The 18,177-nt window shown below is 29.9% G+C and overlaps 1 protein-coding gene across 1 annotated transcript in view; it reads left to right on the top strand.

The window, feature by feature from the left end:
- LOC117176823 (relaxin receptor 1) overlaps window positions 1-14,155 on the top strand; it is a 58,523-nt gene extending 44,368 nt beyond the window's left edge. Inside the window, exons 16-21 of the mRNA XM_033367146.1 lie at window positions 2,615-2,760; window positions 3,377-3,527; window positions 7,760-7,889; window positions 10,528-10,718; window positions 11,013-11,171; window positions 13,867-14,155. Of these exons, the coding sequence (XP_033223037.1) occupies window positions 2,615-2,760; window positions 3,377-3,527; window positions 7,760-7,889; window positions 10,528-10,718; window positions 11,013-11,171; window positions 13,867-14,012 (923 nt within the window). The 3' untranslated portion in view covers window positions 14,013-14,155. The remainder of the gene's footprint in view (window positions 1-2,614; window positions 2,761-3,376; window positions 3,528-7,759; window positions 7,890-10,527; window positions 10,719-11,012; window positions 11,172-13,866) is intronic.
- Window positions 14,156-18,177: the final 4,022 nt, after the last annotated feature.

Raw genomic sequence — 18,177 nt, 5'->3', positions numbered from 1 at the left:
GCTCCAAGGAGATTATGTTGAAAAATAAAAAAAAAATTTACCCAAAAAAAATTGTTTTTATACTTCATTCTAAGGACTTATTGAACTACCCTCGTAATTTATAAGATCCAAAGCTTATCAGGCACTTGATTTGGTCCGCAGCTGATGATGAAAAACTGGGTTCATCCGAGGACATGTTTGGTGTATTTAAAAAAATTACAATTTTGAAATATTACTAAAACGGTTACAATTCACAGTTGGACAAAATTATACGAAAATGTTCAAAATACGATTCTGGCAAATTAATTTGTTTTCTAGAAAAATTCATTATTTTAGTTGAAAACTGACCTATTTTGTTGAAAATTCATTCTTTTTGGTTAAAAAGGCACGTTTTTGGTTATAAATTAATCTGTTTCGGTCGAGGAAAATATTGTTGAAAATTCGTCTTGCATAATTGAATTCTATAAATTAGAATATTCAACTGTTTTTATGAAAATTCTTCTTTCCAGTCTGAAAATTAAACAATTTGGCAAAATATTAAACTATTTTATCAAAAATCAATATTTTTCGTTAAAAACTCACAGTTTTTGTTAAAAATTCAACTATTTGGTTCAGAAATAAACTCTTTTTATGAAAATTTAACTATATAGTCATTATTAATTTTTGTATTGAAAAATAATATTTTTGGATTAAAGATTGAACTGTTTTGTAGAAGATATTCGTTTCTATTTTTACTTCCAAAATCAATAATTTGGCTGTAAATTTATGCATTTTTGTTAAAATGCGTCTTTTATAGCAGAAAATTATTATTTTATTTGATTAAAAATTTATCTTTTTTGTTTAAAAATTCAAATACTTTGTTGAACTATTTTCTTTAAAATTCTGCTTATTAAGATTAACCTCTTCGGTAGAAAATTAACAGTTTTTCTTAAAAATTCGTTTTTTTAAAATATTATGAATTAATATTTTTATACGAATATTTGACTCTTTCCTTTTGGGTGAAAAATTAATTCTTTTAAAGTTAAAGATTCAACTATTTCGTAGAAAATTCTTTTTTTTTAAATAATTGTTTTCATTGAAAAATAATCTTGTTTTTTGAACATTCATCTTGTTGGTTGAGAATTGAACTTTTGGTTAAAGATCCGTCTTTTTTGGACGAATTAAACTGGTTTAAATTCTTTTTTTTTGTTGAAAATTAACTTTTAGGGCTGAAAATTCAGCTATTTTGTTTAGAGTACATCTTTTTCTTGATTAAAAATGCATCTGTTTGGTTAAAGACTGAACTACTTTGTTAAAAATTCGTTTACTTTTTTGTTTAATTAAACTGGTTGGAAACTCGTCCTTTGTTAGAAAACTCATTTTTTATAGATGAAAACTCATCTTTCTTGGTTGTGAATGCTTCTCTGTAGGTTGAAAATTCAAACATTTTGATAGTCATTTTTTTGGGTCGAAAATTCAACTGTTATGTTAAGATTGTGCCCCTTTGGATTGAAAATGTATCTTTTATGATAGAAAACTTATCTTCTTGGGTTGAAAATTCAAGTATTTTGTGAAAAATTCTTATATTTTGCTTGAAAGTTCTACTTTGATGTTGATGGAACTGTTTATTTAAAAATTATGTATTTTTTGTTGACAATTCGTTTTTTCTGTTTGAAAATTCATCTTTTTTGGTACAAAATGTTTTTTTTTTAATTTCAGGTTGCGACTCTTATTTTTTGAGAAATCTAGATTTACCGAAACTTTCCATTAAGGTCATTTTGATGGAAAATCCATCTTGACGATTCCATCTTGATGAAAATTGATCATATACAGTTTCTTGTGGGAAAAGGTGTAAGCCATTTGTAACAATGTTAATTTGTTGACAATAAAGTTCGAGTACCGTTGTTATCCGCGTTCTTTTGATTCCGTTATCAATAGAAAGATATATGCCTCGAATTCCTATAAGCCAGAGAAGATCTCTTCGATCCTTCCTGGGAAGGAAATTCATATAAGTGACCCGCTAATTGTAGCAAATCGTCGTTTACCTCTGTTTCCTGGTAAAACTTGAATCGGTGCGACGTGTGGTGCACTGACTATTGGAATGTGTGGTACAATTAAGATAATTAAGATAAATCGTCCAGGTCATCGCTGGACTGCATGTCCGTATCTAAAACTCCTTATAATCAGAAATTATATACAACTGAAGGGTGGCTGTACAAAACTCGATAACCAACATTTTCTCGGAATTGGCTAACTTTCTCACATTGAGCTTTGTTTACTTGTATTTATATACTTAATGTCTCGGCAGAATGTGTTTATTTCAACTGAAAATTAAATTTTTTATCGTATTCTACAGCCAAACTTGGTCGAACTTTAGGTTAGTGCTACTTTGAGATTGTGAACTTCCACATTCATTTCCTCGAACGAGGATAATATTTTTTAATCAAACTTCTTTGGCCTCAGTTCAGCAACACTTCAGCTTAAGACTGGACTTTCAGTTCATTTTTAGATAATGATTTCGATTTTTCAAAATGCCATTATTTACAAATATTCGGGCTTTTGTAGAATACCGGTCGATTGCAAACAAATTAATAAATAGAAGACCGAAAATAAAGACCGAAATAAAATATCACATTTAATATATCATTCTTTTCAGTTTCAGATATGTTGATGGGAATTTATCTGTTAATAATTGCGGTGGAAGATATTCGATTTCGGGACAATTACAGCAAAGAAGCAAATTCCTGGATGTCTTCCTGGTCTTGTACTCTTGTTGGAATCTTGGCGATGACGTCTTCAGAAGTAAATGGAATCAATAAAATAGAAAAGCGCATATTCATTTTTGAATTTCTAATTTGAAATAATATTATCGATCAATACCTAGAATTCCTATCTGTTACGTCTTCTTTCAACGTTTGTCACTAATGGACCATAATTAGTCCTACATTCTATTAACTATATTTAACTAATTTTCTTGTTGCTAAAGAAATTTCAAACTATTTTTTGTACTATCTTTACTATTCCAAATAAGAGTAGAACTAGAGAGCATGAAAATTACAAAAGAATTTATAGTTGGTAGTTATGTGTGCTGTTACTACGAAATGTTTCAATAACTATATTCTGTTGACTTGTTTTATTGTGTAATAAATTTGCATATTTATTATTCTCTAATAGAGATAAGTGTACAGTAATTAGAAAAATTGCAATACTCTGTTTTATGTTATGGAAAGTACTTATTAACTTTCGAGTATTTAAAGGAACTGACAAAATGTTTCAAATTGTTTGAGGGTAATTAGTTGAAAGAATTGTATTGCATTATGGGATACACAAGGGTAAACTAACTCTAAGAAATGGTTGCTGGTTATGTTTATGGATTTTCCAGTAAATAATTTTGAATCTCGTTTAAACTGATTCCAAGGTTTCGGTGCTGATCCTGTCGTTCATGTCTGTGGAGAGATTTATGGTGATCGCTGCACCTTTGAAAAGTCATCGCGCCTTGACACCACAAACTGCCTCTTCTTCGATGATTATTGCTTGGATTATTGGCCTTACTCTTGCCTTCATTCCTGGTAAATATATTACACGAGTTTTCCAACAAATAATAGTTTTCCTTAAGAAAAGGTACAAAACATTTCCATAACAAGTTTTATCCTTATAATTATTTTTTGAAAATCAGCTAATTAACACATGCTTTGGCTACTGAAATTACTTTTTATACTCTTATACCCATTATATAATTATATAATAATTTTTTAAAATTATTTTTTCTTCCTTCTATTTTGCAATCCTTTAAATTCCATGGATATCCTAAAATCCCTTTTACAGGAGTGAACATTCTAGAAACTCCTTAAAATCATAAAAAATCGGTTAAAATACTTGAAACTTCGTGAAATATTCCGAAATCATACGAGATCCCATAAAATCTTATTCAAATTTACCGAAATTTACCCTTTAAATCCTTTATCATATTCTCAAATCCTTTGAAATTCTGAGACCGAATCAAGTTCAAATCAGGAACGGGGTTCTACACTTGAAATTGCAGTCTCTCGGTGACGAAATATTTTTTTTAGAGGAAATTAGGCGATACGTATTTTTTCGATTTGCAACAAAAAATTCAAGGAGTTATGCGTATTTAAATTTTTTGCTTTGTTTTTTAAAAAATCCGATTTTTTTCTTTAAACATCTATAACTTTTGACCTAATTGAGATATTAATTCGTTTTCCTTTTGATTCTAATAGGGTTTATCGTCCCCTTTCGTAATCCGACGGAAGATCTTAAAGAGGATTAAAATTAACAAATTGCGGCAGTTTTTCTGAAAAAGTTAAAAGTCAATTTTCTCAAAAAACCCACTATTAAATTTTTTTCCAATTTCTTTTTTGAATTTGTACTTTGATAAGGAAGATATCTTTCAAGTTTGATGCAGACTAAACAACTTTAGTGCCCAGGAGAGTGTGTTTTCTTACAATCGAATTTTATGCTTTTTCCTGGAAACATCGACATATACGAAAAATTGTTAAGATAAAATTTTGCATGTCTAAAAAAGTTATATGAAAACTCTATCTTGTGCTTTTGTGATATCTTAAAAAATAAATTTTTAGGGGAAATTTTCAGGGGAAAAAAATTCTCTTGGCCGCGAAAATGATTTAGCCCGCATGATGCTGATAAGGAATTTAAGGAAATTATTATATTCGGAAATCAGAATATTCACGGAATTGATGAAATTCATAGAATTTTGGTGATTTCTTGTCATTAATAAAGTCAATAAATTCACGAAATTGAAGGAATTGAAATAGTTAAAAGAATTCTGGTAATTCAGAGAATTCAAAGAATTTCAGGAATTCAAAATATTCAGAGATTTTAAATAATTTCGAATATTGAAGGAATTCAAGGACTCTAGAGAAGACAAGGAATTTACAGATTTTCATAAATTTAGAAAATTCATAATATCTCAGGAGTTCAGAGAATTCAAAATACAGTGAAATTCTTCTATAGCCCCGATTTCGGGACTGACGGTGGGTGGCAACCAACTCCTTATAGCCTGCTCCGCTTTTGTTTGTTCACGCCTGACTGCTCGCCTGAGTGACAGCCGCATATCCCGCGTAGCCCTGTTACACCTACATGCGGCGCGTCGTCAATTCACGGAAAGGTTATACGAATTTTGAGAATTCAAGGAATTTAGGGAATCTAAGGAATTCAGAGAATTCAAAAAAATCCATAGTATTTAGGAAATGCAAGGAATTCAGAGAATTTGAAAGCATTAAGGGAATTAAAGGAATTTCATGATTCAGAATATTCAATGAATTCAGAATATTCAATGAATTTCAGGAATTCAGACAATTCAATCAATTTCATAAATTCAGAATATTCAAGGATTTCAGAGAAATTAAGGAATTCCGAATATTTAAGGAATTTTTAATATTTAAGGAATTCAAAGAGCTCAGTAAATTCAACGATTTTCAGATATCTCGGATCATTTAGCTATTTCCAGGAATTTAAAGAATTTTAACAATTTCAGAAATTCAGGAGACTAAAAGAATTGAGGAAATTCAGAATATTCAAGGAGTTCAGGGATTTTAGAGATTTTAGAGATTTTTATTAATATAAAGATTTCAAGACATATTTTTTTGGTTAAAAGCGTTTAAAACAATTGACAACTACAATTATCCGACGTCGGATAATTGTTATCGGGAGGCGGATTCACAACTGCATTCTTTACTTTATATGTGGTTGTCAATTGCTTGTTAAGATGTTGCCCAACTTCAGATGAAAAATATCTCTGAGATTTATTGTGTGTTCTAAATATAAAATTCTTAATTTTGAAGCGTAAAATGCAAACTTGTATCAGTCTCTTTTTATGTAATAAACTAAGAAAGTTAAGGACTCCACTCATACTTACAATCGAAAACTCTAATTGCTATAGATTTTAACCATTTATTTATGTATACTGAAACTAATATCAGGAGTCAAAAAGTTTGAATAAAGGCTCTTTCTTTATTCCAAGTATTTTAAAGTCATAAAAAAATGAAAACTTTTTTAACTGAAAAAGAAAATTAAAGATACATAGTAAGTCAAAGATCAAATAAATAAAAAAAATTAATTTCCATTTTCCAATTATTAAATTCATTATCTTGTATAACTTCAATGATTTAAAATTGATCCCAAAGAGTTGCATATATTATAATTATTATTTCCCTTTTGCATTATATGTTTCTAATCTTTAAATAATAAAACGAACTAATAAAAAGACAAAGATAAAAATGCAAAAGCAGCTATACGAATCAACTTCATGCTGCGAACATAATGTACTAGCTGTAAACACTTTTAGATTAATAGTAATAATCATTAATTTCTTATAAAAGGTTTTAAAATTTTCTTAAATATTCTAGAATTTTTTTAAATCTTCACGAAGTATTTTAACCCTAGACGGATCCTATACATTTTTTTGCCCTCACCGGCTCCTGTGGGTGACAAATGTCCCCCATTTGGATTCCTTGTGCACAATCTTTTTCTTTCATCGGCATCAGATGTTAGTACACATCATTCTCTTCATTTTTTAATGTCTGAGAGATTGGTGTATATAACATCCAGTTTCAATGAATTTAAAATGTTGAAAAAAATGAACATTCAAAGTTAGAACATTTTTAAAAATATGGAATATCATAAGCGCGGGCAGAATGCTTATTATTATAAATAATTTGAATATATAATATGTCAATCTCTTTGTTTTCTGATGCAGAATAAGATGGTTTCATTTAAATAAAGATAAAAAAATTAAGAAAAATTTTTTTAAAATGAAAAAGCGGTTAGTAAGTTTGAAAGATAGGAAAAAATCATCGGAAGTAAAAAAAAGAAGCCTTTTCTGAAAAAAACTATTTTTATTTTCAAACTAATTCTCGAAATTAAATTAAATTAAAAAAACAATTAATCACAATAAATTCTGCATTAAATAAGCTTAATCTATTTTCGTGCAACGGTTGCACAAGACCGTCCTATGTTTGTCACACACAGGTCGGTTGCAACTTCTCTCTCTTTCCTGCGACACTGTAGTCACAGCATCGGCACTTTTTAGTTCGTATATTCTCGACAACTTTGATTTAAAAAAAAACAATTATTCATTTATTATTTATTAATTGATTTATTTTTGGAATTTATGAGCACTGTATGAATAAAATTAAAGAAAACAACTTTACATTGATATATATCACATTTTTAGTAATTTTTCCATATAATTTTCACTTAAGTTACAAGAAATCAATTGAATTTCGCGTGGGGCACATTTGTCCCCCACAGGATCCGTGCAGGGTTAATATATTATTCTAGAACATTGCTAACTACTCAGGGACGTTCTAAATTGTTCTAACGTATTCTGGTAAATACTGGATTATTCTGAAATTGTGTAGAGTTGGTATTCTGAAATGCTCAAGAATATTTTTAAATGTTCTACAATTTTTTTGGACTTTTCTAAAGTATTCCGAAATGCTTCAAAATGTACGGGAATGATCTATACGTTTTTGAACTATTCTAGAATATGAATTAATTCAGTAGTATTTTAGAATATTCTAAAATGATGATATATTTTCTAGACAATTCCAGAGATTTCTACATTTTTCTGAAATATTATAAAAATTTGTTGACTTTTCTAGAATATTCTGAAACTTTCTAGAAAGTTCTACATGGAGTATTCTGGAATGGTTTAGAACAAGTAATATTTTCTGAAATGTGGTTTATAGACAATTGTACAATTTTGTATGGGTAAATTGATTTCTGTAATAAAAATGCTATTTTCTGAGTTGTTTTTTAGTCATTCACTGGAGAAGCAGTACAAAATTCTACGGTGTAAATGGAATGTGCTTCCCTCTGCATATTGAGGATCCTTTTCTTGTCGGATGGGAATACTCTGCTTTCATTTTCCTCGGCTTGAATCTTTTAGGGTGAGTTTAAAAAATATGAAGAGAAAAGTTAAAACAAAAATGTACATACAAGGCAGGGTTGTTCAGTTCGACTTTATGTATACAGGGGAAACTATGGTAAACTATTTAATAATAGGTCATTTGAATTTATTTAAATCCAAAAAAATTTGTTTCAAAAACTTCAGTCACAATGTTTAGCTCAATATTTAATAAATTTGGAATACATTTGATCTACAGTGGACACTAAAAGTCCTCGTACATCTCTTTTTGATGACTGATTAAGTTCCCTTAATTTTAATTATACCAGAGCTAAACAAGATATTTCAAAAACAGTGTAAATGCCAATGTTTTCTTAACTTTTCAATAACTTCCGAAATAATTAAATTTTTAAATGTTTTTTAGCTCATTTTGCAGATATTTTTCCACCATATCGCAACAGCTTACTGGTATATATCGTAAAAATTTTCTTATCGAAATTTAAAAACTAGAATTTGTAACAAAAAATTTGGAAAGTTTTGAAAACATGTTATCTGTAGGCTAATCAGAATCAAAATTAAATAAATAGGTATATATTTTGAGGAAATTTCATAGAAAATTCATGATTATATGTTACATATAGTCTGCAAAAATATTTTTGTTACCACAAAGATAAGATAATTCTTGCGTTTATTTGAATCTTAGTTTAATATTTTTAATGGTTGGGCTGCTTTGGCTCAATTCAAGATCACTGTAAATTACCTATTCAACCACTGGGCATAAGCTTTATGACATAATACAATAGGTAGCGACCCTGCGGATTCAAGTTCAAAAATCATCAGTCAATAAAATGGCATCCGACAGAGAATATTTAAGATACTGCATTTTCTTTGTATTCCAATTGAAAAAAATGTAGCTGAAGCGACCGAATTATTTCCGCAGCCTTAGGAGAAGGTGTATAGTGACACGTAAAACGTGTAAAAAGTGTTAAAAAAATGTTTAAATAATGATTTTTCAACTGGAATGCAAAAAGCTTACAGTGTCTCAAATGCTCTTTGTCGGACGACATTGTATTCACTAATGACTTTTGAGGTGAAAGTCGTAGGGCCGCCTGTGTTTTAAATTTTAAGGTTCGCCTTTTAAAACTAACTTAGGGACATGTGATGCTTAGAAAATTACACAGCCACACAAAAAAAAAGTGTGCGGATCTGGTAACAAGACACACGTATTCCTATGGATTTTGAGGCGCTGATTCAAATTCGGTACCAAAAATCACCCATCACGTCATAGTTGAGCCATAACCTCAAAAAATGACGAAAAATCTCAGTAGCAAATGTGTGCTACATCGAATGAGTCAACTCAAGTCTAACCTAGAAATAAATTTAATCTAGCCTAACCTAACCTAACCTCACGAAATACAATTAAACTGATTGTGTTGTCCCGTTGTGTTTGCGGTACCATTTGAATCAGCTAGGGTTGTGAGCAATTAAACGTTTCATTGTAACATTGAAACTTTCACTTGAAACTTTCAAATGTTTCACAGTCAAAGTTTCATCGTTCCATGAAACATTGGGGGGAAAGGAGAGAACTTCCATATGCGCATGCGCGGAAATCAGATCAGGTTAGGTATTTGTTACTCGTATCGTATGCCACTTTGCCGCAAGTTTAAACTTTTTAAAAATTTTATTTAGCGTTTCTCAGTGTTTCCGCAGTAAAATTGTGATATTGGTGAAAATATTAAAAATTGTTGCTCTGAATACTTCAAAATGTCTTAACCTCTTAAATATAACTAATAAATATATATATTAACATAATATAGGAAAATTGGGTTTTTAAAATTCTTAATCATGTAACTTTATTTGCTATAAAACTCAATTTTGTTCATACATTTTTAGTATTTAATTTAAGGGGAAATTATCAAAACGTATTCCATTAGTTAATTAATTATTTGATCAACGATTACTTGAGAAAATGTGAATTGATTTCCACCTCTTAATATATGCGGTTTGAATTTTCCCGCCACCGTCTTTGAAACATTGCAATATTTTATGAGACCTTGAAAGTTTCATGAAATTTTACAACCCTAGAATCAGCTTAGGCTTAACCTGCAAAGAGGTCAAACCTATCCTAATCTAAAAAAACCTAACCTAACTTAACTTCATGAATAATTTCCGAGCTGAAAAAAGACCCTAACCTCAAAATAATGCACATGAATAAAATTTGTATTTAGCACAATAAAATTTGTTTTGTTATTATCCCTAAAAAAGAGTTCGGGGACGTTCGTTGTGACATTTCATAGCATCTCCAAATTCAGTTTTAAAAAATTTTCATTTTTATGGGGAAAAAGCCGGGGGATCTGTACCCGATTTACCACAAGACGAAGTATGACATGCCCTTAAGAAGGGGAATAATTCAAGTTTGACCAAGAGTTAAAAAAACATCAAAATAAAGGCACCGAATATATTTTTAGACCTAATAGAAAGGCTTGACCGATAGCTCAATTCAGGTGCGTCCCTTATCATAGGATATATTTTGTCCGTGACCCAGGGTGACAGTAAATTTCTTTCTCCAATAGGTGGCTTCTAAATGCGTCAAAAAATTATTCCAGCTTTCAACGGACGACATAAGGGTGTGTTCTGGAATTACCTCATTGTTAAGCATAACGTGTTTCCTGTACTTTCAGACTCGTCACGATCTGTTACGTTTATACCGGAATGTTCGCCAGTATTTGGAGAACGCGACATGCCACTCCTTTGTCAATTGGTGATTCTGAATTTGCCTTGAGGTTCTTCCTGATCGTGATGACGGATGCTGCGTGCTGGGCACCAATAATCATTCTCAAAGCTCTTGCATTGATGAAGTACCCCGTTCCGCGTAAGGTTCAACCTCCGATTTTTTATCTTAATTAATGGCATCCACACTTTCTTGGCCCCTCATACATATTTATTCTCTCTCAACCAGTAATTAACCCATCTCCTAATTAATAACTTTGCATACACCAAATAAATAAATCTTGCCCGCAGAAAATGACTTTGCTGCAGTTTGTTCAATGTCTTACTTTGTAGCCAACTCGCTGTTACATTGGTCACTTGATAAATTATATACCCTTTGCATAAAATGTGCTCAGAAATGTACAGTTTGAAAATTTTCATTTCTTTTTTATTTCAGCTGATTTGCACGCTTGGGTGGTTGTTTTCATTCTTCCCGTCAATAGCGCTGTCAACCCTTTGTTATATACATTCACTACCCCTAAATTCAGAGAAAGAATGAACGATGGATGGTTTGTGAAAATTCGTTTGAATTTTACGAGAAGATCTTCTAGACAAGGTATCTGTAGACTTTATTAATCAGGGTGGCCGAAAAACTCCATTGTTAAAATTCCCCGACTTTTCCATGACTAATTTTTCAATTTCCTTGACTATTAATATTCTAAGACCAAATTTTTAACATATAATATTTTATAAATGGAATAAAGCAATTTTAAATTTATCATTCTCAGGCTGAATTGAAAACAATGAAAAAATAGGCAAAACTTGTTTAAATTTAGTATATTTGAAATAAATTTATAAAAATTGAAGGAAATTCAAAAGAATTTGATATAATGCCTGAGAATCAAGGTGAGTTAAAAAAAAACTTCACGAAGAATTAAATAAAAATCACTTAATAAAATTAAATAAATTTGAATGAATCCAGGTGAATTAAAAAAATCAAGAGAATTCTACACTGAAAAAAAATGGTCTAGCTGCCCCAGCTAACCGTTTAGCTGGATTTCGTCTTCCAAAAAAATACAGCTGTGTCACCTAGATTTCTAGCTGTTTTACCTAAATTTGCCATCTAGAAATTATCTAGCTAATTTATCTAGATAATTTCTAGATGGCAAATTTAACTAAAACAGCTAGAAATCTAGGTGACACAGCTGTATTTTTTTGGAAGACGAAATCCAGCTAAACGGTTAGCTGGGGCAGCTAGACCATTTTTTTTCAGTGTAGAATTCTCTTGATTTTTTTAATTCACCTGGATTCATTCAAATTTATTTAATTTTATTAAGTGATTTTTATTTAATTCTTCGTGAAGTTTTTTTTTAACTCACCTTGATTCTCAGGCATTATATCAAATTCTTTTGAATTTCCTCCAAGAAAATATAGCTGTGTCACCTAGATTTCTAGCTGTTTTACCTAAATTTGCCATCTAGAAATTATCTAGATAAATTAGCTAGATAATTTCTAGATGGCAAATTTAGGTAAAACAGCTAGAAATCTAGGTGACACAGCTATATTTTCTTGGACGACGAAATCCAGCTAAACGGTTAGATGGGACAGCTAGACCATTTTTTCACTGTAAAGAATTTAAAACAATTCGTGAAAAATAATAAGAATCCAGGGTGAGTTTCAAATGAATTCAAATAAACTGAAAAAAATATTTGAAAATCTAGAAAATCCCTCATTTCTTGTGAATAAACAATTTAAAATTCATTAAAATATTATAAAATCTCGTGAAATTCTATGAAATCTGATATTTCCTAAATTCGTGTAAAATGTATTAAAATAACTTGATAGCTTTTAAAATCTTTTAAAATCACTGAAATCCTCGAAAACTTAAGAAAACCCCTTGTAATATTTTTTTCGAAATTCTAGGGAATTCTTTACACTCGCATGCCAATTCTTTTAAAGCCATTAAACTCATTAATATCCTTCGATATCATTGGAAATTTTCCTTGAAATCTTGTATAAATACCCTAAAATATCGTAAGCCCTTTGTTTTTTAACTATATAATTTTATAGTTATTGGAATCAGTCAAAAATTCCTTGGAATCTTTTTAAATTCCCCTGCAATTTTCTAAATCCTTTGAAATCTTTTGAAATCCCTTAGAAGTTCGTGTCTGTTAAAAATCTCTTGGAATCTTTTAAAATACCCTATAACATTTAAAATATTGCGAAATTCCTCAAAAATTTAAAAAGTATCATTAAACCTTAATAACCTTTTACAGTCATTTCAAATTATTGATATCAATTGAAAATTCCTTAAAATATTTAAATAATCTGATGATATTTTCTGAAATCTTACAATATCTTAAAAAATCTTTTTGAATCTTTGAAATCGTCTCAAGACCTTAAAGATTCTATAAAATCGTTTTATATCTTCCGTAACTCCTGTAACTTTTTAAAAATCCCAATAAATTTTTCTTAAATCCCTTACAACCATTCAAATCCTTAAAAATATCTCGAAAATTGTTTAATCTCCTAAACATGCTTTAGAATCTTTTAAAATACCGTAAAATATTTGAAATTCCTTGAAATATTGGAAATCCCTTGAAAATTTTTAAAGTTCTTGAAAATTCTTCGGATGTTTTAAAGATGCCCTTACATGCTTTGAAATCTCCTGAAATAATTGAAATATACTGCAAATTCACCGAAATCTTTTAAAATATCCTACAATATTTTAAATCTTTCGAAATCTTTGGAAATCCCTTAACATTTTTTTGAAGGCCTCGATGGTTCTTTGTAGTTTCAAAAAACGCTCTATAATCTTCAAAAACTATGATTGAAAACTATCAACATTTTAGGATTCTTTTAAAATACCTCAAACTATTTCAAAAGGATTCAAGAAAATTCAGAAACAGGTATAGACCAGAATTCAATAATGGTTAGCCAATAGGTAAATTTAATGAAAATAAGTGACAAAAGTAATATTTTTATTTCAAAATAAAGCACATATTTCTTGCAGAAATTCTTTGAAGTTTGCAATTTTTCTTAAATTCCTAACTTTCCCTGATTTCCAGGTTTTTCCTGTCAGCGACCACCAAGTATTATTTTTTTGATAAACATACTTTTGCAACATTTTATTTTATAGCTTTTTACAAATAATATGAAGCCTGATTAAAATAAAACCATGAGTTTCATTTAGGATCATCTGTCAATAAATCAAAATATTTTTTCTCACTTGATAGAATGAAGTCAAGGTAGCTATAAAATGCTCATTTTTTCAACATTATCGATTCTAATTATTTTTATTGCTGTTTTAGATTCTCAGGTATCAAATACATTAAACAACAAGAGTCTAAAGCTCTCCTTGCCGATTGCGGTCCAGTATCCTACAGAAAATAGTTTTCCTTCATTTGTCCAAGATGAAATCGTCAGAGGACTTCGTAATCACGAACAAAAATTTTAAACCATACCTATACTCAAGGATTCTATTCTAAAAATGATAAATATATTTATCATTCTTTAGAGTTAAACCTAAAATCTACAGTTTGAACTAAATGTTCGTTCATCGTCCGAGTTTCACCCTTAGGGGCCCATCCATAAATTACCTTAACATTTTGTGAGGGAGGGGTCGCGCTAAAAATTAATGTTGTAACAGAGGGGGGAGGGGCAGTGGAAGTAACGTTAGGAACATAAATAACATTCAGTACGTTTCCTGACGATAAAATTGAAATGAATTAATAAAACAAGTTGACAAGTCTACTGTTATATTTATACTGTATATTTGTACTATATATTTCTCGTTTAGTTAAAAATTCGACTATTTGCTTCAGAATTTAATTATTTTGTTTAAAATAAAACTATTTTGTTAAAAATTATTTTCGTGGTTAAAGATTCATCTCTATGCTTGAAAAATTAATTCATCTCTCTGGTTGAAAATTTGAATAATTTCGTGCAAATTGGTTTTTTTTCGGTTTAGAATTAATGTTTTTTAACTGAGAATCTAACTATTCCAACTTTTGTTGAACATTTATTTTTTATCGTGGACTACTGTTCTCAATGGGCGATGGGGGATATTACAAAATTGGTAATGTAGTTTATGGACGACCACATATCCTTCTGATAAAGCTATCAAAGTTTCGAATAACCTTCATTGTAAACGCTTTAGCAGTTTAATGTTAAAAACGTGAGGTTATTTTTATTATGTTTAAATAAAATTGTAAGAATAATCTTGATCTGGAAACAAATTTAATTTCAGCTTGATTTTATGATAAAGACCAAAGAGCCTTGGAATGTTGCTTTACATTGTCTTATATCTTACTCTATGTCAATGGACTTATTGATTTTAATACGGTGCATTTTTTTAAAATCAGGACCTGATATCGCTAGCATTTATTCTAATTTAAATATTGAAAATGATATTGCCAAAGTATTAAGGAATTAGGTATTGATAAGATTGTATAGATTTATAAATAAATTTTATTTATACTAAACCTTAATTTAAGAATCTATTTTTTATGGTAGCCGCACAAAATGAGCGTGTTCTACTGCGTGCGGATTGAGTGCGACATCTCTCTTTTCGAGCGGCGTAAGCGGACCTGCATATGTCTGTATATATAATATTGGACCTGTCAGTGGAAAACAAAATGGCGAAAACACCAGCCAAAAAAAAGTCCCGTCAAGGGGAAATTTTTTCCGGTAAATTTACATGCGCTTGGTTACGCCGACTCGAAAAGAGACACCAGGCTCAATCTCATTCCGAAAACATAGCCCTCGCCATGAAAAGATGGGGCTCTCTTCCTTGCTATGCAATACACTCCAAGTCCCTTATAATAACAGTTTCGGGGGTTACCTCGCACTGTCCTTGTTACCATGAACCTTTTTCAATTGGAGTAAATAATACTGCGCAATATACTCGACTGAGTACTTGCGCACTGCGGCCCTTTCAAAGCGAGAGTCGCAACCGTCTCTCGCCCTGCCGCCTGAGAAACTGCGTTTAAGAGCAGTTCTAGGAATTATAAAACCGGACCTGCTTCTATGGGACCTGGAGTGAACACTGTTTAAGCAGTGTAGTTTATTATCTACCAAAATTAGAAAACGGATTTTAGATATCTAAAGGACTTTAAGTATTGAGTAAATATTGTACTTTTATTTCTTGACGCGAAAGCATTGGTATGTAGTACTTTATGTTCACAAATTAAGAATAAACATATTTGTCACAATTAAAAAATGGTTTTTTTGTGAAATTTTGAGTGGGTGTTGATCTGAAGAAGCGATTTAACTAAAAAAATATATTCGAAGGTTTGTAGTTCTTGTGCCGAAAATACGACTGCTTAAAGTTTTGAAAAGTTCATTTGTACATTTTTTAATATCCCATCTTGTGAAGATTTACGTTTATATATTTACAGATTATTATATATATATATATATTTTGTCGATTTTATCAATCATTTTAAAAATAGGCAACTTTTGAGATTGATTGTACGTAGTGTACATCCTTAAGAGATATTGAGAAGTTTTTATGAGTTTAAAAAATAATTAATCACTTAAAAAATATTCGAGCATAAAACGTAGAAGCTTCTTAGGGTGTTTGAATTGATTCAAGAGATTAAACAAATTTTCTTAAGATTCCTGTTAAAATTTTAAGTGATTTTTTATTTTCAAAAATTAAAAAGATTTAAAAATATTTGCAAATATATTTAGAAGTTAAAAAATTTTCAAAACTAATTTAAAATCTAAAAAATTTCAAAACATTTAAATCAATGCAAATAAAATGTTGAAACTTGAAAACTCAATTTCAGGAGATTATTGAAAAAGTTTTTTAATAAATTCAAAATATTTTCAAAATATTTTTTGAAAATCTGGTATATTTTAATGAAAAGTTTTCTTCAAAATTTTTCATGTAATTTTTCAACATACCGACGTGTCCTAATGAAAAAGTGCTATCTCGGAAGGACCAAATAAAAAGGTGCCATCTCGGGTGGCGACGTAGGGAAGCTTAAAACACCATTAAATAGTATCGAGAACCTGAGCGCCATCTGAAGGAAGGGACCTCTCTATTTGGTTCCGCCGAGATAGCACTTTTTCGTTTGGAAATGTCCATATATAAGCTTAAAAACAAATAAAGATAAAAAATATATACATAGTAATTCAAAAATTTAATTTTGTCTTAAAAATTATTTTTCCATCTCAAATTATAATTTTCTTGCATTTTTTTCTTGCTCGCTGTTAAATAATTTCCAACATAGTGCAACATGGGAACTTAAAATTGTAGAAATAAAAATGTAAAAACTTTAAAAAATCGAATTATGGCAGAAAAACCTCTACAATGACCTCTAAATATTTTAAAAAGAGATGTGAAAAATAGGGGATTCTTTTCTCATCAGTCGCCAAAAATGTACGATTCAAGGTTTTAGAAAATCTGAAGAAAAAAAATTGCATGAGGCACGCTACGAATTCTAAGGCTTTCTCTCATTTTTTTCATATGTTAATTCTCACGCAGTGAAGAATTGATTTTATGGATAATTAAATTAGTATTTTCTATATTATACTAAGAATATACTGAAAGAAAAATGCTGGAAAGTCTTAAATTCTTAAAATGCGAAAAGAGACTTAATCTAGCCATAGAAAACCACTTTAAAGAAAGCTACACTCTGGAAGGCAGCTACTTTCATGAATAACATCAGAAATAGGAAACTGAGCGAACAGAACTTGGAACAGATCCCAATTTTTCCCCGTTGTCTGGATTTCTACGAAAGTTTATATTGCATGGATATGTACTTCAGAAAATATTGGACATAGGTACTTCTGAAAATAAAATTATCTTCCTAAAAATGACCTACAATAACCTGAAACAGATTTTTTATAACACTTATTTATAGGAATTGATACTTTTTTTCAAAAACTATTTTTTATGATCAGATTACCTGTAATTGTTTATGATAATACATTTTAGACTAAAATACTTCAGAGCATAAAATGCTCTCAAAACAGGGTAATTAGGGTAATTTTTAAAGAAATTAGGGGAATAAATACAGTGAAACTCTTCTATAGCTCCGATTTCATGGCTGACCTTGGATGGCAACTAACTCATTATAGCCTGCTCCGCTTTTGTTTGTTCACGCTTGACTGCCCGTCTGAGTTGAGTTATCAAGCTTAAAAGTCGAATTTTTTAGAAAACAGTTGGCTTTTAAACGCGAAAAGATGCATTTTCATAAAAAAAGTTGAAAACCAAAAAAGTTTTAAACCAAATGTTTGCAGTTACAACAAAATAGTTGAACTTTTAAGCAAAAAAGAAGAATTTTAAACAAAATTGTTGTATTTTTAATCTGCCAAAATGAACTTTTTACCAAATGGTCAAATTTTCAAAGAAAAAAGATTAGACTTGAAGCAAAAACAGTTGCAATTTTGACCAAGTAGTTAAATCTTAAGGCCATAAAGATGAAATTTTTCAGAATGCAGTTGAATTTTCAACCAAGGAAGATAAATTATTAACCAACAACTTTTCTATAAAAAAAGTGAATTTACAATCCAAAACGACGAACTTTTAACAAAATAGTTGAATTTCCGACCAAAAAAGAGGACTTTCGAACAAAATAGTTCAATTTTCGACGAATTAGATCAATTTTTTA

This window comes from Belonocnema kinseyi, chromosome 7 (genome assembly GCF_010883055.1).
Source record: "Belonocnema kinseyi isolate 2016_QV_RU_SX_M_011 chromosome 7, B_treatae_v1, whole genome shotgun sequence".
Classification (NCBI taxonomy): Eukaryota; Metazoa; Arthropoda; class Insecta; order Hymenoptera; family Cynipidae; genus Belonocnema; species Belonocnema kinseyi.
This window is presented reverse-complemented; position numbering and strand designations above follow the sequence as displayed.